Here is a 21,399-nt window from a genome sequence, read left to right as displayed (position 1 = left end):
GAACACGTCATGTGGTCCTGCAGGAGACCGTGAGCCGTGTGTTCATGGAGCCCAGGAGTTCACCAGCACTGGAGGGTCACCCCCCCCCCAAAACCTCAACCTCCATGGCTGTTCTGGTTTGAGCTGAGGGTATAAACATTGCCTGCATTATAGGTTAACCAGCCAAGAGAGGAGTGGATTCCAGTAATACAACTAATTAATCACATCACGGTCCTGTCATATCACCAGATCATCATAAATCTGGGTTAAATGAGTCCGTTCACTGCATGAAAACAAGCTCCGACAACCAAACAGGCTTTAAAGGGAAAACCCAACCTAAAAACAGATTATAGATTACATATTTATTTAAGGGTTTGAGGACACTGAGGCACTTGGGAGGGTAATGTTTAAAAAGCCTTTATTATATTTCTTGGTTAAATCGTTAAAACAAGGCAATGCGTTTCGGCTGTTGAGGTCTTCATCAAGGCAAGTATGTAAGTATATACTTACCCTCCCAAGTGCCTCAGGCCACGTCCACAAGTACCAAAACAATCTTTTTTTCCCCCGTCTTCCCTGGCATTGTTTCAAGAATATTTGCGTCCAAACGGATCCATTTGTAAACGACTCAACACGCTACTTCATATTCCAGGCCTATAGGTGGCGCTGTTTCTGCTACAGAAATTCACCGAAAACGGAGAAGAAGAGGCGGAGCACGCGCATAAAGCTTGCACGCTGTATACAAACGACGAAAATGGCTAGTACAAGGAAACCAGAATCGTTTGCGTGGGCCGATAGTGAAGTCGAACTGTTTGAATTGTTGCTGTTATGAGACGTCGTCGCGGGATAAGAGGTCAAAGGCTAGAGGTCGAGGGGTGCGGCGATGACATCATCGATACGCAAGTATGCGGCTTCGACGTCCAAACGAAGACACAAGGGCGGCGTTTTCAAATTTTTTTCACTCTGGGACCAGGTTTCAAAAAAGTGCGTCTTCAGGCGGTGCGTTTACAGGATTCGTTTTGGACGATCGGCCAAAACGATGCAAAACGTGTGCGTTTACACCAAAAAGCGTTTCCGTGTGGATGGCCCCTCAGTGTCACACTTGGATCCATAAGCTGAAGAGCAACGGAAGGACACAGTTTCTACACACCAGAGCAGCACTCAGTGCCGACTGCATTGTGACTACATATTTATTTACTCCAGTGATTAAGTCATTTAAACACACACTACTGTCACCTAAAATGGAAATTAGAAGAGTAAGACATTCATTGATGATGTTTATCCGATGACGTGATTTAGATTTCTTTCACTGACACAGAATCAGTGACTGCACCGATGGAAATCTTGTCGTAAGTTATATTTGAATGCAAGTGCATCATTCACATCTGTGAATTAGAAGACGTGTCTATAATCCACTAAAATATCTTGTTTTTTGTTGTTATTATTTACTGTCTATGGAGCAGCTGCATATTTGTCTCATGACGTCATCACTGCAGGCTGTCTCTTTAATATGTAGGCCCTAAAGGGAGAATTGTTGCTGGTGCGCACAAGAAACGTTTTTCGTGAGCACACAAAACCAATCTGAGTACCAGTCAGTCAGAATGGCGGCCGAGGAGGAGGTACTCATCTTCCATCTTCCTGAAAACGCAACAAAATGTATCTGATAGAGTCATCGACAAAGTGAAAGATGATAAGGTAACTGTTAACCGATTTCATGCTGTGAACGTGAAATATTTTGCCACATAACTTTAGCAGTATTCCCCCATATATGGCTGGTCCCTATCATATTAATTACTTATGTTTTTAATGATGCTTGATATGTTTTTAACTTTAGTCTTCTTGTTGCTGTTGTGTTGTCTTTGGAGCTTGTATTGCGAGACAAATGTCCATGCCTACGGACAATAAAGTCTTATCTTTGTTAGCATAATTGGTTCTACTGGGTTTAATAATGGTTTCTCGTGTATCTCCTGCTCAGGAGAAAGTTTCTAGTGTGCAGGAGAGAGGGGGAAAAAAATCCCCAGGTCCCTTTAGGGGCTCCGTACTTTTATCTGGTCCAAGTCATGAATTCAAACCGAGCTATACTGTACATCACTACAAAATGAACACATTCATTATATTTGGGGGGTGTATTTTACTTATAAAAGAGACATTGCTTCCAGCGTCAAGGGTGGCAGGACTGTCTCACACGGGCCCTTTATCACACTGTATGGAGCCATGTTACTGCGTCTGAAGAGGTGGTGCTGAAGAGGATAAAAGGTGTTGAGGGCAGAGGGGGCGGTGGAGGTGAAACACGTGGGAGGGGGATGACTTCAGCAGTCTGGGGCGCTCTCCGCTCACGCCTCCTGGTAAACATAAAGTCGAAGAGCGATTGAGGAAGGACAGGCACCAGCCCGGCTGCAGGCCTCTAAACAGCACAATAGATAAATTGTGCAGATACATCTGGTTCTTATGAATATAGTCCTTTAGATTGTGGTTGGCGGAGGCGTGAGAGCGCCAGAGCATCCTTATAAATGTTTTAAAGCTCACTTCTTTAAGGATTGCAGAATGAAATTCCAAACTGCATGCCCATTGCTCTGGGAGCAATGTTCCAGAAACAATTAAATGGATGCTTTTGCACCGGTCCAAAACAGGTAGCCTACTGAGCACTGAGTTTTTCTCAGACAATGAAGTGTGTCAGGAATTGTACGACAAATTATTTTTTATTGCTTCATGATCGGATAATCTCTTCTACACTTCAGTGTCGGTTAAACACACTCACAGAAGACGATCCTTCACATTTCACTTACAGTTTTAAATCCTTCAGCTTTGCAATGGCAAGTAAAAAATGAAGTGCTCTTTAAGAGTGCAATCAACAAGTTGACATCTGAATAATTCAAACCAAAAGTCGTGCTCGTAATACTAGGAGGATCTGACTTCTAGGCCTGTGCTGCCAATTTTCCTTGAAAGGGAACCTTGAAATAAAATCCACTTAAGCCCTGTGTCTTCCCCTCCAGAGTGTAGTTATATCCTGGCTGTGTATGGACATGATTACAGAGTGCCACAGGTCTTACATCAGTGCAGAACCTTGACTTCCAGCAGGAAACCTGGTGCACGGGTCAATTATGGCAATACCTTGTTTTGCTTAAAGATGGAGGATGTGTTCTTCATGCTCAAATACACAGACTGCACCTGAGACTTCTTACATCCAAAGTGTAAATAAATACAACGCAGCTTGCAGGAGGTATAAGGCCCTCTTGGCGGAGAGTGTAGCGATGAGGTTATGAGACGATGCTGCTGTGCGCCTGGCTGTGCTGCATATGGCTTCAGTGAGGCCCGCAGCAGAGACAGATCCGTTTGCTCAGCAGCTGAGCGGGGGGACACGGAGATGCTCCTTTCACACTAAGCTGAGCACCGACAATCGGGGCTTTGTCAGGGACGCATCTGCTGTTACAGCTCACAGGATGAATACAAGTTCCTTTCAACAAAAAAAGAAAAAAAAAGTGCACTCAGTGGGGTTATCAGTGTTAAAGATAAAGTGGCTTCCCGTCAACAAACACAAAGTGTGTGTACAGTACGTGGAAGGCTTTCAACAGCAGCAGTCTTTCTTTTCATGAAAGCTGTAGGATATTTCTAAAAATGCCAGTTTAGTCCCTGGGATCATGTATTTGACTTGAATTGAAAGTGACTTACAGAAGCCCTGGAGTATTGTGTCAGTATAGCTTCAACAATTACTTAAGTTCATAACATCTGTTTATTATCAGCTGTTTTATAAAAATAAAAAAATGTGAATACACCAGAGTAGGGATTCAAATATTATGCAGTTCACAGCTATAGATTTTTAAAACAGTTGCAAGGAGTTTTTAACTGGTTATGAAACATTCTCAATATCACACTGATGCCTTTATATGACCTACATGAGCAAACGAGACTATTAGGTTATTTTTAAATAGTTCTTAATGCCTGTCCCCAAGTCTGATTCCCCCTGCGGAATCAGAGTAAACAATTTACGGCACACAGACCGAAAGAGCATGTTTACATTTTCTCATGCAAAGATTTTTCTTTAAAGAATGATTTATTTTTTAAGCTCTATTTTGTGGTTATGGCTAATACTGCATGCTATCATTTATGAAATACATTGTGAGACATAGTTTTACATATATGTATGAATTAACATTGGTGGCTAAAACAAAGTGTACCCTATTGTAGTTGCTTTAACAATCCAGTGTGTTACATGTTTGTCAGCTTTAAATTCAGTACATTTGGTGGGACATTGCCATTGGCCAACAGGTTATATAAAAATGTAATAACTTATGGCTTACATAAAGCCAAACACAATAACAGCTACAGTGCCTTGCCAAGTATCAGTACAGTAGCTGTTATTGAAATTCCTTTTATAAAGGCATATACACCAGGTTGGAAGTCATAGCAAATAATTTACAAGAAAGGCAGAAAACACTTGTTCTTACAAGTTACATATTAACCAAACCACAATGGAGCCCAAACGCCACGATTTGCATTACTGACAAAAGCTTGTCCAACCTGTCTCTCACATACCCAGCATTGCAGAGATCTTACTCTTTATTTGCAGACAAAAGGTAATTGTAAAATAAATATTTACCAGGTATCTTGAGATAACGAAGTGGTTGTATGACCTTAACAACGCTCCCTCTAAACCCACATCCTTGATAATCAGTTAAGTGAATCATGCAAGAATTTATTTCATACATTATACCCTGGAGGGTAAACAATGCTTTCAGTAAGCAATCATTAACACTGCCAGCCTGTATGGACAACAGAAATGCCCCATAAGCATATAACAGCTAATTTATGTTTTTTTTTTTTCCCACCCTTCCTTTACCTTTTAAAAAAAAAAAAAATAATAATAATAATAATAATAATAATAATAATAATAATAATAATCATCATACAGGTTCTGGGCAGTTGTGTATTTTCATTTACCAAAGTAGTCATGCTAAAAAGTATAACTGGGTAAGTTAAATTAGCTAGTACCCTCCTGGACTTCATTACTATACTATCCCTGCAGGTTTTAGTCAACATTTACAAATCACATTTAGTGATAATATTGAGAGGTATATTCACATATTTACTGTGGAGTGGCACTTGTGAGCAGATTCAGTTATTTCACCTTAAGACAAATTACAGCCCCACTGCGCCATCTTGTGTTGAGTTACAGATGTGACTGCACACTTGACAACACATGAAAGCCTACTGCACATCTAGCCTGAAATAAAAAAGAGAAACATAAAAGCCAACAACATCTTTTTGGAGCATTTTATTACTTTTTTGACAAATATATATGAAGATTTTCCTATTAAGGAAACATTCTTTCAAAAGATACGTTTACAGCAATTTCATTCCTGCAAAGAGACAGGAAACATGAGAAATCATCAGAAGACATGATGGAACTAACCATTTCTATTTGTGCCCAGGAAAGGTAAGGGTGCAATTTAATCATTATAATGAATCCATGAAAGCGATACAGAACTCTGTCAACGCCAATGGGACATTTTTCCAACATCCGAATTATCATGATACATGGGGTGACTTATTCGTTTCGCATCAAGGCACACAAGCATTGCTTTTTTTTGCCAAGACATTGGTCCCATTGGGCAGTACAACTGTACACTACAGAATAGTAAAAAAAACAGGGGCTTGGTTTGCAGGATACAACAAAAAAAAAAAAAAACTAAAACTCAGAATTTAGATCAATAATGTACACAGAAATATTGAGCTCAGAACTTGGGACCTCAGTTAGGGTTGAGTAACATTAGTTCTTAAGTATGGTGGCGGTGACATCTCACTTTGCTCAAATCGACCAGCCGTGACGGAAGACCTGCAACTCCTACAGAGGATGTAGCTCAGCGAGGGATCGCTTTTCCTGCAGCATGAACTCCTGGAAGCTCCTCTTTCCCTGCCTGAAGTTGCTCTCCCTCCTTGAAAACGGCAAGATGACCTGGAGTCTGAGCAGAGTTTCAATGTTACTAAAACTTCGTATCTGGGACGTCTTGAGCGTATCGAGCACAGTGGTGGGGAGATAGCCTGCCAGGGGATCCAACCATTTCTCCTTCCACGACTTCATCTCGGTGTGAAGAGAGCCCTGATCTGGCAAGTCCTCCTTGTACAGGCGGAACACAAGACCACTAAGAATGCTGGTTTCTACTTTGGACATTGCGTAAGGCACAATCTCCAGACACCTCAGGGTGTCCAATACCTTTTCTGTGAAGAGGTCGTCAATTTCTGCTATTGAGTGCTCTACAACCTTCATGCTGACTGACTCTTTGTAAAACTCGCTCAATGGCTCCAGAAGCACTGAATGCAACATTGTCACATGGAGTTTACAAGCCAGCGCAGTGGCCTCCTCGAACCAGGCCTTGTGATGGGTGTCAATATCACTCTTCAGTTTGCTGAGGGATGCTTTGAGATCGGGCAAATTATTCACAGCGAGTAACATATCTAAGGGTTTGCCCTGAAGAGACTGACTTAGCTTTTGAGTTACGCTCAGGATGTTCTTCTGCACCACTGTTGACAGGATGAACTCAAAGTTCCGGATCGCATCGAAAAACTGCGATGCTTGCTGCTGGTTTGAAGTACTTCCCTCCCCTTTCAGCTCGTTCAAACAGAGCATGACGGCTTCTAAAATGTCTACCATCACCTCGTGCATGTCATGACTCTTCTCCCAGTTTTTGATGAGTTTGTCCCTCAGCTCGTTGCCCTTGCCTTCATCGTGCTGGAACACGTGCAGGATCACGTCTTCCAGTTTGTTCTGGCGGTCTACATCCTCTGTGAGCCAATGTAATATTTTCCCTATGAGAACTGCTCCGTCCGCGGCTTCTTCGGCGGGAGACGATTTAGCCAGCCATACGTTAAGAGACAAAGCAGAGCTGACCGATCTCACAGCCTGGGGGTATTTCTTAGCTATAGCTAAACTTACAGCCCTCATCTGAGCTCCTACTCCACCAACACTCAGCAAGGCCTGCCCTCTACAGTACTCCATGTTGAGCCCCCACTTCTCAGACAGGGCAGTCTCAATAGCATCTGCAAGAACAACTTGGTCTTCAACGAAAGGGATGAAAGCCAGCGTTTCCTCACACTGGATGTCCTCTTTGTTCAAGTACCTGATGCACAACGGGACATAGAGCTCGCCGTCGATTTCAACAGCTCGCTCGGTTATAACTGTAAAGAACTGAGAGTCCCACAGTTCTTTGAGGATTTGTTCACGCAGTTGAGGCTCATAGAAAGACACTGCGTTTCTCGGTCCCTGTGCGACTTCCAGTGTCCCTTCATTGTCAGCCGATTTGACCTCGCCATCAGCAGGCTTCTCCGCTACAATGGAGACGTGCGATTCTGTTGGTGCCGCCGGGTTTACTTTAGCGCCTCCTGATTCAAAAAAATTAAATAAAGTTAATGCCACATGTACAAATTGTATTGATTATTTCTCATATCAGAATTACAATCAAAGCCATTGTGATTCTTGATAATCATGTTGCCATGAATGGACTTACCACTCTCCAACTTTAGTCTTTGGACAGTTCCCATCACCTTTAAAAAAAAAAAAAAAAATATGTGCTGATTAGAATGGCTGTAAAAATGCTTGATTTCTTATACAACATGGTCATTTAAGAACAATCTCAAAACCATTTTAAAATGTACCTGGGAAAGACATGGACTGCTCTCTGGGTCAACGTCCATACACCTCTCAATGACCTCCGGCAGTCTCTGCAGTGTTGTGCAGTGAAAGAGGAGCAACACATGATCCTTCCTGCTGCCTTTGCATACAGTGTGTTTTAACAGATCCCTCATGGAATTCAGAGTGGTCTTCATCAGGTCACACTCCATGCTGACACTAGGCAGGACAGCTACTAGCCTAAGCATTGAGGCAACAGTTGGGTGGCTGTTTGACTCGGGGTGGACTAATGTTTCCGCGATGGATGATGGAGGAGCAGCATCCTGGTATTTTTCGCTCCAGACAGCAGCCCATGCGTTGATTTCCTGCTCGGCCGCTTCAGGCTCCAAAAGATCTGCAAGGTAGAGGCTGAATGGCTTGTCTGTGGACTCCGGCAAAATGGGCTGGGGATTGCAGGAGGGCAGTAACGACAGGACCGACAGGGCCTTCAAGTGGCTGTCGGAGAAGCTGTACTTCATTTCGTCAATGAGACTTCTGAGGAGAGGAACACTCAGATTCTCTCGGTAATATATCTCAGGAGACTCATAGCTGTTGGCTTCCTCTGAGAAGCACACTTGTTCAGGAGCTACCCTGGTTGCTAGCTGGAACGCCTGCTCAAACCAAGTCGAATGCAGCGTGCTCACATTTTCTAACATTTTGCTAAGAGTCTCTATGATCGAGGGGATTTTTTCCACTTCACAGAGAATATCAGCAGGGTTTCCACAGCGGAAGACGGTGCTACAGTTACGGAGAGGAGCGCAAGCATTCTTCAAAATCACAAGGGTGACAATGAAATCCAGATTTCTCAGAGCGGTGGAGAGAACTTGCGCGTGCATCGACTTGGCACCTATGGCACTAGAGCTAACAGCATCTAGGCAGCTGAGGATGCCCTCTAATGTGTCAGCGAGTATGTCAAAGAAGTCCTCTCTCTTTTTCCACCTCGAGCAACAGGTTTCTGGCATTTCATCCAGGGCCTCTCTTGGCATATTCAAAAGCCCATCAACAGCCTGTGCTAGCTGTCCCTCCAGACAAGGAGATTCATCAAAGAACAGCAGCAGGTCTTCCGTGATATCCAACATTTTTGCTACTGAAGGGCAAGGCACACTTCCCGCCAGCCAATGGGCAAGGCCACAAGACTCACTGGGTGTTACAACGGAGAGCGGATAGCTATTGAGGAAATCCAAAGACATTTTCTTCAGACTTTGATAACCTGAGCCCAAGTGCATGAATGCTTGTCCACGACACTGAGACATTGGTAAGCCCCAGTCTTCAGTGAGAATCTTTGCAAGGTGTTCTGCCTGTGTATCAACATGACAGCTTTCATCAAATGGTAAGAAACCCATGAGCTCTACTTTTGGAGCAGATTCTCCAACATACCTGACAAAAACAGGCAGGTGGGTCTTGTCAGCAATTTTAACAGGTTTGTCTGTGATAAGCGAGAAGAACGGCGATTCCTGTATTTCCTTCAGTATGACATCTCTGATTCCATTTATGAGGAGGTTCACCATTTCATCCTCACCTATTGAAGGTGTGCATTTGCTCTCATTTTTAGACCATTGGCACATGCTGAGCTCCTGGATGAAAAGCTCTCTGTCCTCTTCTGAGAGGTCTGAGAGACTGATATTCTTTTTCCCCAGTAACGTGGCAAGTTTGAATACCGTCGTCAAGCCTTGACGATTATCTCCAGAGTGCCCATTCTCTTCTGCGGGGTTCATGCTTTGGTCCTCCATCCTGTCAGGAGATTGCTGAATTCTAATCTCTTCACCATCCTCCTTGACACAATCAACTAAATATATCAGGGGAGAAAACAGACAGAAGACAGTGGTTATGGTCATGGCAAAAAAAAGAAGCTTCTTTCAATAACTTAATATGGACATTAGTTAAAGGTCCCATATCATGCTAATTTTAATGTTCATACTTGTATTATGGGTTTCTAGTAGTACATGTTAACATGATTTATTGTGCAAAAAACATGATATTATTCTCATCCCGTCTGTCTGAATAATTCACCTTCTGTATGAAACGCTCCATTTTAGCACCTGTCTCCCGAAAAAGCCTCGTCTGCTCTGATTGGTCAGTGTTTCCGGGTCTTCCATATCTGCGCTCTCGGATTCTCTGTCCCATCATTGCAGTCAGGGAATGACTATAATGGCACAGTAGCTGCCCTTGCTACCTTTATAAAGTATAGTTGTGACTAGGGCTGGGACGATTCGTCGACGTTGTCGACGTCATCGACTAAGTAAATGCGTCGACACAAATAATTTGCGTAGCTGTAGCTCCGCCTTAGCTCTGAAGCTAGCTGAGCTCTCCGCCTACATGCATTTTTTTGTCAGGTCGACGGTCCAGCGAGTGAGTCAGAGATAGCAGCACTAAAGGACTAGTTTAGCGAGTGGTGGCGACCCACAAGAGTTAGAACCCGCCGGCCTCTTTAAGATCGCAAGTTTGGGAAAACTTCGAGACTGTATGGCTGCAGCCTGGAGCCACCAGTGTCATGCCCTCCCGCCTGGTGCTGTCCCCGCCTTGAAAACTTTGGTCTTCGGGTCAGTTCCAGTAGTAGGCTACAGGCGAGAGAGTGGTGGATAAGATGAGGACTGTGTGTCGGCATTGTTCCGCACTTGTTGGGTATGTGAGTGGAAATACATCTAACATGCGAACGCATATCCACGCCATCACCCAGCTGTACCAATCACTGGAACAAAACAAAAAAAACTGTCTAACTTCTCCTCCCTACAGTGCTTGACCAGCCTTTAGATACAAATAATTAAATTTTAAATTAAAGGGAGAAGAGCTTGGATGTTAAACAAGATCTTATTCATTATTTTACTTACTGTTAAAAAAAAGCAAATACAGGCCATTCTTCTTGCACCTGCTCCGTTTACTTTACGTTTTTATTTTTGTATTCCTCCTGAAAGTGACCTTATTTTGTGGTTGGATTGATAGCCTACATCTGGCTTCAAGTTGCACTACAAATTCATTTTACTTGAACAGTGCAGTGTTAAACAATTTTAATAAATAGAGATTTGAACCTTATTGAAATTAGTTCTGTGTAAATTGTTAATAATTGAGCAATGGGGAAATAATCACTAATTGAAAAATTAATCATTAGATTAATTGAAAAATGTATCGTTAGATTAGTAGACTAATCGAAAAAGTAATCGCTAGATTAATCATTTAAAAAATAATCGTTTGGGACAGCCCTAGTTGTGACATTACAACTGTACGGAAGTTCGGACGGCTTGTATAAAGACAGTTTCTGAATACAGGCTGTTTGCATTTCTCTGTGGATTGAGCATTTTGATACTTTCACAGTATTTATACAGCACCTCAACCTGCTTTGTAATCAAGCAAGACATGGAAATCTCACTTTTTGTAAATATGGGACTGTTAAGTCATGTAGTCTTATTACTTAGGAGTCGTTAATAAATGTAATAAAATCAACCATACCTTCCATATTATTTTCAGAGTCTCTGATGATACTTTTCGATTCCTTGTCCTGTGAATATACCAAGGTAAATAAAATTAGTCTGGCTTTCATATAATCAATAAAATATAAGGAACCAAAATAAATCAGAAATGTAATACATTGCAATTTTTAAGAAAACATACAAGTACGTACCAGACATATACCCTCTAAGGCCTGGGGAGTAACCTTCAAACACTGGGTCACCATGCGGTCCAGGTCTCTGCTGAAGTCTGTGCCCACCTGCAGCATAGCCAAGCCCGGGGACCTGTCTTTGGGATTTGTATTTCTCAGGTACTCTTGGAACCTCTTGTGGCGCATTATGACACCACAGTCCTCCAGTGCTGTGCTGGGTAACACTGACATAATCCTCAGCAGTGCGTTGATGTTCCCAAAGTACTGCATTAGTGGCAGGCGCAATGTGTGAAATATGGAGCCTGGGATGGTCACAGACGCAACTTTGGTCTTCCATGTGACTCTCCAACAGCACAGCTCTGTGAAGAAGTTGTCAGCATCAGGAAGATCACTGCTGTAGAGTGGAGGCTTTGACTTCAAGCTCTCAAACATGTAACTCACTGTGACTGAGCATGGAACTAGGGAGAGGAAGTTCAGAGCTTCTTTGTGGTCCTCTGAGAAATGATCCTTCACGGCATTGATGAGGTTATCTACTAGGGGCACACTTAAGCCATCTTTGTAAAAACCGACTGGCTTCATCATGCCGTCTCTTTGCAAAGCATTTTCAGGCACTTCAATCTGCACTCTCAGACTCTGTGCCATTGCACAGGCCTCGTCAAACCAGTTCTGGTGAAACACCTTCATACTTGTTTTTACTCGGTTCAGAGTTGCCACAATACCACTGATTTGGCAAAGTTGGGACGCGGCACTGAAGTGGTCCTTTTGGAGACCCGCACTCAGTTCTCTGGTGAAAGAGGACGCATTCTTCAAGACCACCATAGCAATGATGAAATCAAATTCCATCACATTGCGGAGGAGTGCCCCAGCTTGGTCGGACACAAAGGCCTTCCATCTCTGTGGGTTATTTTTGATTTTCTCCAGACATTCAACTAGGGGCTCCAGCATCTGCACAAACACCTCGTAAGAATCATGCTTCTCCTGCCAAAGGGCACAGAACTTCCCCTGAAACTCTTGGACCTTCTCATAGCTCTCTCTAAGACCATAGGCTATCACGTGGTCTAGCTGTTTTTGCAGAGTAGCACTGCTGCCAAAAAACATCAAAACCTCTTCAAATGTATCCAGGGCTCTCTTCACAGCAGGCACTGGGATTGATTTTGACCACCACGTGTTGAAAGAGTAGGAAGAGCAGTGGGTGCTGATAGCAAGAGGATGGGTCTCCTGGACTTTGCAGGCAAAGGCTTTCAGCTTGTAGGAAACATCACCAGAGCCTAGGTATGCTTGACCTCTGCAGTTGTTCAAATCAAGATTCCACTCAACTGTAACTATTTCTAGGAGACGCTGTACCATGGCGTCACAATCCAGATCTGCCTCAAGGAATCCCATCAACTCCAATCGCATGACATCAAAACTGTCCACAAACCTCAGGAAAAGTGGGAGGTAGTCTTTCTCACCAAACTTCACAACACTGTCAATGAACAAGGAAAAGAACGAAGTCCCCACTTCCAAGAGGATTCCCTCCCTGACGGCATTTTCGCACACAGTGAGAACTTCTTTCATTTCTGACTTGGTCACATACTCGACCTCTCCTTCCTGAGCGGAAGCGTCGCAACGTTTCCTGCTTTGACTGCTGTACGCAGCCGTCACTGCAGCCTGCAAAGCAGATTTCAGAGCTTCCCTATCAGTCTCTGCACACTTCAGCTCCACAAGCCTTTCAGCATCCATCTCCAGGTTTATAAACTGTAGTTCTTCTTCAGTGTCCTTTTCGGCATGGTTCTCATGGGATGCCACTGAAATGAGAGGTGGCAATGGTCTTGTAAACTGACATTACAGTTAAACACATTAGTGAATAAGCAAATTTGCATATTTGTAGTTTAACAAAAATATTGTTCATCTTGCCCATGTATTTTCACTCAAGCCTGCAGTCATTAAATTCCAAAAAATCTTTTTAGATGTAGCCATCATTGTGTCTCCTGCTCATATTTTGGTCTACAGCTCTATTTCGAGAACAACTTCCCTTAAATTGGTATATTATGTGATAGAATAGCCTATGATAAACCAAAATCTCTGCACACTGAAATGGTAAATAATTTCAAAGCCATCTCACCTTGGGGAGGCTTCGCCTTTGTGTCATCATCCTGCAACAAACACACACAAAGTATTATGTAATATCAGGTAGAACAGTTGTTTCATCACCAAAGAGGGCAATGAAATTTCAAATGTATTCTGCTTGGGAAAATCTACTGACCGTTTGCAGCAGTTGTAGGATGTCTGGATGCTTCTGGGCGTATGACTCCACCATTTGTTCAACATTGAAGTGCACATCTTGGTTCACGTAGACATATGCCATGCTGCATTGTCTCTGGTCCTCTGGTGTGGCTCTCAGGTAGGAGTGGCACCGCTCCAGTACCATATGGTATTGACCGTACACATCTGTCTCTGCGTTTACACATGGAACAGTGCCCAACACCCGCAGCAGGCTCTGCACATTCGGGTAAAACCCAATATCTGGAATCTTGAGTGTAGCGAACACAGTGGTTGGTAGGATCCGGCGCTTGCTCGCATGCCTCCACTTCACTTCCCAGCAACCAAGCTCTTCGTAGAATGTGTCAGGCCTGGCAAGGTTGTTCAAGTTGGCATCTGCTACTTTATCCCTGCGGATGCTGAAATTGTGGTCAGCCATGTAAGACGGCACTAATGAAAGCCATCGGAGAATCCTCACCATCTCTGTACTGAACACTCTCTTCACCTCTGCAACGAGATACAGCAAGACGGGCCGGCTTATAGTTTCCCTGTAAAAGTCCTCCAGTGAGGTTTCAGTTGTGTCTCCTTGGTCCCCCTCTGGTTTGGTGACCTCCACTCCCAGCTTCTTCGCTCTGCCAGCTGCATCTGAAAACCACTTCCTGTGGAATATTGCAAGCTCCTGTTGGTATTTGCTTACCAGCTTTAAGGCATTGGATATGGTGTACTGCAACGTACTGCTGATGCTAATTATTCCCCTGAGACTCGAGTTGAGTATACTAACACAACAGAGGGTGTTCTTCAGAATAACAAGTGTGATGATGAAGTTGAAATTCTTCAAAACTGGCTTGAGCTTGGCCATCTGTTCAGCAGTATTTTCATCTACCTTTGAAATCATCTCATTGATGCAGTTCAGGAAAGGCTCCAGAATGTCTAACATGGTCTGGAAGGCGTCAGTGCCATACTCCCAATTCTCACCGACGGCTGCCTTGATCCTGCCCACCTCCCCTTTGATATGCCCATACGCCATCTGTATCTTTCCCTCCAATCTTTTGCACAGCTCTGGTGTTCTCCTGAGTAACGAGGCCACCTCCTCAACAGCGTTAGCCACAATTTGAATGGAGGGCACAGGCATGCAGCGGATAATCCATATGTTGAAGGCATATGGGTCACTTGGTGACAGAACTACTTGTGGGAACTCCTGCAGAATCCTGGAGGTAAGGTCTCGCATTTTCTGACACATGCTGCCCGTTATCAGATAAGTCAGTCCTCTGCAGTGCTCCATCCTCAGCCCCCACTTGTTACGCAACTCTGAGAGAAGCATGTAAAACAGATTCTCTACATCCATGTCGCATGGTAAGAACCCAATGAGGTGCTTTTGTGGGAACCCATCTACCGTAACGGACCTGATGAAAACTGGGATCTGGTCCTTTCCCTCTATGCGTGTCACATCCTGAAGCAGAATGGAGAAGAAGCGTGCCTGTCGGAGGCTGTTTTGGATCTCTTCCCGCATGAGGTCTTCGCTGAACTGGAGGATTTCTTTCTTGTCAATTTTCTCCACACAGATACGATTGAGAGCCTGCTGTCCTCTCGCACCTCCGATTGGCTCGTCAGTGTTGATGTTTGCACCATTTATGCTGAATCCAGTCAGTGCCAGGATTTCCTTGAAATAGACTTTCAGCGTCTCTTTTGCGTTGGAGCTGGCTCCTTCCTCCTGGGTTTGGCTCTCTTTTTGCAGTTCAGGCACTGCACTGTTCTCTCCAGGTACCTCTCTACTCTTCTCAGTCCCATCTGTTTTTATTGCTGTGTTTTCTGATGGGAAAGGGAAACATTGTATTGAAATGCTGAGATGATTTTAAAAATGCTAATTCAATTAGTGAATAAATATTTACAAAAGGGGCAATTAAATTCTAATATAGACTAAAACTCAAGGGGCCTTAAATAAGGGGATTTATTGAAGCTATAGTGTGTAGTTTCTGTCTCCCCCTTGAGGAATTCTAAGTAATGACAGCAAAACTGTCCACATGATACAAGCCTTCCGTGATCCCCACCCACCCTCCACGCAGTTGCTAGTAGCCAAGGAGAGCACGGAGGATTAAAAAAAAAACATGGACTCTTCACAAGAAGTAATTATCTTCACTCGGGTTTCTGCGCGGAAAGTCACCGGACGCCACAATCTTCTGAACATAGCCATACTGAGAAATCCAGAGAGTTGTGTGGAGCTGATAGTCTTAATTAGCTTTGTAGCAACTCATTTGGCAATGGCTTGAATGTAACGGACGTTCATTAATGTCAAAAAGTTACACACTAAAGCTTTAAGGAATGAAGTGAACCAGTTACTGTACCTTTTGTTTTCTTCACAGAGGTAGGGTCCTCTTCAGACTAGGTAGATGGAAAGGATAATTACAGGTTTACATTTTTAGTGTCTTAATGTCTGATGAAAAATGTTCAGAAGAGAAATGTTAAAGATTGAATAAAAGACTTACGGGATCTCTAGCTCTTTTCCTGTTGTAGGTTGATTGATTATCCACAGGCATTGTAGAGTCAAATATTGTTGGAACAGCATCGTCCGTCAACACAAAACTGGAGGAGCTCTGAAACACAAAAAGCAGGAGATCCTACATGTGTGCTAATCCTCAATATTCTATGCGAAACGGCCAATTTCCCATCGACAAGTTCACACCATATGATATTGGGCTGAAATATAACTATATACAGTAGCACTGGACATCACTGGGTACACATGTTGAGTAACAAGACCATTATTGATTTTTAACATTTGTACAACTATTTAAAAAAGAAAATAGGACTTTTACATTAACAAACTGTCTAATAACCCAAAGTGTTTTAATTGTTGTTTTAAAAGGAAAATGTGATTATTTTAAAAACCCAATCACATTATACATACAGTGGCTTGCATAAGTTTACACACCCATGCTAAAGTTGACTAAAAAGAGGAATAAAAAACCATCTTTTGGAAATTTATCTTAATGCCTTAATTAAAAAAAATGAGGAAAAATCCAACCTTTAAGGACACCAATTTTGTTTGTGAATGAATAATGTATTGTAAATAAATAAATGTTCTTCCTTAAAATACAGGGGGCATAAGTAAGTACACCCCTATGTTAAATTCCCATAGAGGCAGGCAGATTTTTATTTTTAAAGGCCAGTTATTTCATGGATCCAGGATACTATGCATCCTGATAAAGTTCCCTTGGCCTTTGGAATTAAAATAGTCCCACATCATCACATCCCCTTCACCATACCTAGAGATTGGCATGGTTTTATTTCAGTTAGCCTAATAGCTGGTTTGATTTGCATTGAGAGATGATTTTATGGAAAGTACCCCATGCCAATCTCTAGGTATGGTGAAGGGGATGTGATGATGTGGGGCTATTTTAATGATGATGATGATAACATAGGGGTGTACTTACTTATGCCCCCTGTATTTTAAGGAAGAACATTTATTTATTAACGATACATTATTCATTCACAAAGAAAATTGGTGTCCTTAAAGGTTGGATTTTTCCTCATTTTTTAAAGTAAGGCATTAAGATCAATTTCCAAAAGATGTTTTTTTATTCCTTTTTAGTCAACTTTACCATGGGTGTGTAAACTTATGCAAGCCACTGTATGTATGTATGTATGTATGTATGTATGTATGTATGTATGTATGTATGTATGTATGTATGTATATATATATATATATATATATATATATATATTGGGGCTGTGCTCGATTGAAGAAATTCTTAGTCGACTAACAGTCATTCAATTGTATCGACTAATCGATTAGTTGATTTAATCGACAAATCTGTAAATCTGAGTTTCTCCGCAAAGAGTCATGCAAAAGCACCACTTTAATTCTTGTGTTTACCAGAGATGTGCTTGTACATTTCTTGGAAATAAGTCATTCAGCATGAAAAAAGCATAAAACATGACTAATCGACTAAAGAAATCTTAGTTGACTAAGACCAAAACGACCGATTAGTCGACTAATCGACTAAGAGGGAGCAGTCCTTTTATTTATTTATATATATATATATATATATATATATATATATGTTGTGATGACGCAAACAGAAACTGCGACCTGTGAGATCTATTCGGATCCTCTGCACTTCATCGCCACTGTACTTGATCCGCGTTATAAAGACCATTACTTGGAGCGGAAATAAAGCAGCGCGGACGAGAAATGATCCAGGCCGCGATAGATGCGGAGAACCCGCATGGAGATGGAGACGGAGCAGCGCACGGAGCAGGAGAAGGAGATCAGAGCGCAGAAAAAAAGACTCGTCTCTCTGCACCAGATGAGGGGCATGCACCCTCGTTGTCTGATACGTTCAGTGAAATCCTGCAAGGAAGTGCCTCAAATAATAATAATAATAATAATAATAATAATAATAATAATAATAATAATAATAATAATAATAATAGGTAAGCTATTCTGTTCTTAGGCTACTATATACTGTATGTGACTATCAGATTGTAGCCATATTTCTGCTAGATATTTTTTTAATTTGATAAAAATGTTTATTTATGCACTGACCCTATTTAAATACACTCTCTCAAATCTTTCTCAAATGTCAGGCAGATGACAAGCTCAACTGCTCAACAGCTAGATGGTTATCTGTCTGAAGTCCCCAGAAGTGATAACCCTCTTGCTTACTGGAGAAGTAATCACGGCCGCTTTCCTGACTGATTTTATTTTATACTGTGCATTGTTGCAATGTGCTAAATAAATATTTGCATAATTTGTAATTGATTTATTCTTTGAAACTTTAATATTAATGTATACAATTGCAATGCCTTGATTTTAGTAAAGTTAGTACACAGTCATAGCCATAAATGCAATGGTACTAATAATTGGCATAATTTCTTTCGGTGTTTCGGTTTTCGGTCTTGGTTTCCTCTTTTTCGGTTTCGGCCAAGAATTTTCATTTCGGTGCATCCCTAATATATATGGCAATAAAACCCACCAACTTGTGTTAATCCATTGAGTTACATGTGATGTGTTTGCATTACATTACTGATTGCACAAATGTGTTTCTATTCTTCCCCCCTTGTGTAAATGGATAAGGAACATCAAAAACACCTGTGTGTTTTGGCTGTTGTATTAAAGTGTATTAGATTGTGCAGGTGTTTCTAATAAAATGGTAATCCAGATTATCCTTGCAGTTGTGAAAACAGCACAACAGGTGTTATTAGCTTGCAGTATTTATATACGCTAGTTCTTTTTATAACAACACTAGCGGTACTATAATAACAAAACAGGGAGCAAAATGATCATATTATTATGATAACATACACAAAAGGGTAATGGGCAATAGGTTAGCATCTTACCTGATGAGAGATCACAGCGGGCTCAAAGTGCTTTGCACAAAGTCTGTACAGCTTATGCAACTGCTCAGGTGGTTCTGATTCCAAATCTGGCCGTTGACAGTTGTTCAACCATTGTTTGCATCTGAAAATCACACACACAAGAATGACATAAATTGTTGGGGTCACATCCATAGACTTAAGAATTACACTGAGCATAGTCAAAACGCTTGTGCATTAATATTCTGCACTCTAAAAATATTAAATAAAGACTTAACAGACAAACCCTCGAGGTTTGCCTGCCTTCAACACTGTTCATTGTGATGCACCCGTTTAATATGGGTGAGCACGGTGACTCTGCATTACTACATGTCACCGTAGTAGTAGGTCTTAATGGTACCCTACAGGACTGCTTGAGCTAGGCTACTTCCTTGATCTAGTTTGTAAGATAGGGAAACAACAAAAGCACAAGAACTTAAAACAAAAAACAACATTTATTCACTAATTATTACAAGGTGACATTATGTTCTTATTTCAGAGAGTTCAACGTGTTTACTGAGTGAAGTGTGAAAAAATAGGGAACTGAAATTAATACTACAAGTGTATGCATTATGCAGAGCCAGACATGGTATTATTACATTGGTCCAAACGACTGTATGTATGCTAGCTTTAACAAAAAACTGCCAATTGCTATGTTGAAAGGATTAATCACTCGCCAAATACATTTTTAGGCAAATATAACATCCATGCACAACTGTTTGTTAGAGATGCTGTTGATGCTTATTGCACATGCGTGTGGTTATGCTACAAGAGGTCATGTCTGCAACAATTGCGTGGATTTGGTACAGCCACTGATATAAAAGAAAGAAAGAGCGAAGTTATACGTTTTGGCTGAAAAGCCAAACAATTTTATGTGAGCTCTTTGCTTTCATTCCATCTTTTATAATACAATTCATCCTCTCTCTCTCTCTCTCTCTCTCTCTCTCTCTCTCTCAACGGATTGTATTGATGCGTGCACAGAATAAGTGTGGATGGATTTGCCCACAAGCAAATGAGATTTACTTCTCTCAATTTAACACAATATTAGATTAGAGTACCAGATTAAAAACGAGCACACAGAGCAAACGGACAGACTACAAGGGCTGTACGTTAAATATGTTCAGACCCCGTAATCTTTTTCAGTCTTTCCTTTGGAGGTTACATTTCCTGTCCACAGGCACAGTGCTGCGATACAGACGGCTGAACTGCAGCTGCCATTCAATCACAGTCCTTAAATCTGTTCCACCGAATAGATTTTTATGTAACATATATACACTCTTATAATTGCACAATTACTACCGGAATCTCAAAACAAACAAATAACAGCTCGTTAAGTGATAATGCCAGTATAAAAGGGGGCGCTACACTGCAATTTATTCATTGGGACACAACCTGTTAAAACTACGTAAATATAAGTTTAATCAAATAGTGTTCACATTGAGCTGTACTGCACAATTACTGTGTCTTATTAACGCAGTTTGGAAGGAAATAGCCACAATTATGCCACCAATGAGGTATTTTATGTTGCTAAGCTAACGTCAGTTCTTCTACTAATGATACCACACTGTCGAGATGGTAGGTGTCGTGTACCGATAGCTATTTAAATTACAGCGCAAAAAGTTTTAAACTATGGTTTATTTTGGTTTGTGGCTTAACTGAACACAAAGATGAACTGATATAAGCCAATACCATACGTTGGTGTCGGTCTCCGAGCCTGAATGAGTGAACGGAGTCTATTTCACATGGACTTTTCTTTCAAGAGTACGTTAACGTTAGTCTGCGCCATTTTCGACAGAGTTGTGTCACTGTTACCCAACATGATGTTAAGCTAACGCCAATGCTAACATTGGGTAGCTAACATTCATTTAGCATGCTCAATGGCTATTTATAACCCACATTTCAATGAAATAAGAACAACTCTTACCGCTCCGGATCCAAAGGAAAGCTGAAAAGTGGAGGGGAGTTTTCGGATTCCCCTTGCTGGTAATTACAGTTCGCTGCGGCGCAGCAGTCAGTCATTTTGGACTGCAATGTTGCTAGCTAGCAAGTTAGCTAGCTAGCTTAGCTGGCGGTTGCAAGCTGGCAAGCCTACTGTGAGCAAACCTGCAGGAGTCTACAGAGCCATGCCTTGGGCAAAACCTACAGCCGACACAGTTGAGTTTTAACGTTATTTTTGATTGTGTCTCTTTGGTAAACTAAGAACCTACTAATTCCATGCTTTCAAAAGTTGATGTTGCGTGATGAGCCAAGAGTCGCCGAAAGCGTGTTATCCCATCAACCAGGAACTAGACCCGTGCTGTACAAAATGTTAACCAGCAGAGGGCAGAATGGCACTGTTAGGCCCGGCCAAAGAGTTTCATCGTCAAGATAATTCACATCCTATTCTATTTCTAACCGAGCAAAGCATCAGAGTGGCTCAGAATCCCAGGGCCCCCAAACAGCGTCAAATGGTTTGTGCTAGTTTTTCTTTTGAAAACTTAGTGGTATGCACCACTTAAAGCACAGTATCAACTAAGGAACTTACAGGTGTATCCATATATACTTTTATGTTTGCGTATAATTATCTTGG

General features: G+C 41.9%; 1 protein-coding gene across 2 annotated transcripts; it reads right to left on the bottom strand.

Moving 5' to 3' along the window:
* Nucleotides 1–5,232: 5,232 nt before the first annotated feature.
* On the bottom strand, nt 5,233–21,175 carry si:dkey-250d21.1. 2 transcript variants are annotated; one of them, XM_031311147.2, is made up of 11 exons: nt 20,755–21,175; nt 18,816–18,936; nt 15,959–16,066; nt 15,818–15,854; nt 13,480–15,284; nt 13,339–13,369; nt 11,256–13,021; nt 11,084–11,132; nt 7,627–9,425; nt 7,479–7,515; nt 5,233–7,353 (listed from the first exon to the last, which is right to left on the bottom strand). In XM_031311147.2, exons 1-11 carry the CDS (start codon nt 20,847–20,849, stop codon nt 5,819–5,821), a joined length of 7,383 nt encoding a protein of 2,460 aa, XP_031167007.2. In that variant the 5' UTR covers nt 20,850–21,175; the 3' UTR covers nt 5,233–5,818. The 2 variants fall into 2 exon arrangements, with proteins under 2 accessions (XP_031167007.2, XP_031167008.2); XM_031311148.2 differs by having other exon boundaries at nt 21,038–21,175.
* Between the last annotated feature and the right edge of the window lie 224 nt (nt 21,176–21,399).

This window comes from Sander lucioperca, chromosome 13 (assembly GCF_008315115.2).
Source record: "Sander lucioperca isolate FBNREF2018 chromosome 13, SLUC_FBN_1.2, whole genome shotgun sequence".
NCBI classification, from domain to species: Eukaryota; Metazoa; Chordata; class Actinopteri; order Perciformes; family Percidae; genus Sander; species Sander lucioperca.
The sequence above is the reverse complement of the archived record's forward strand: the minus strand, read 5'-3'. Positions and strand labels throughout refer to the sequence as shown.

Bases quoted from the DNA above. Each gene is read 5' to 3' on its own strand.
- si:dkey-250d21.1 (XM_031311147.2), bottom strand. From the start codon at position 20,849: ATGACTGACTGCTGCGCCGCAGCGAACTGTAATTACCAGCAAGGGGAA. The intron at 7,516-7,626 runs GTACATTTTAAA...TTTTTTTTAAAG, and splicing joins GCAGTCCATGTCTTTCCCAG to GTGATGGGAACTGTCCAAAG. The intron at 7,354-7,478 runs GTAAGTCCATTC...TTTTTGAATCAG, and splicing joins AAGACTAAAGTTGGAGAGTG to GAGGCGCTAAAGTAAACCCG.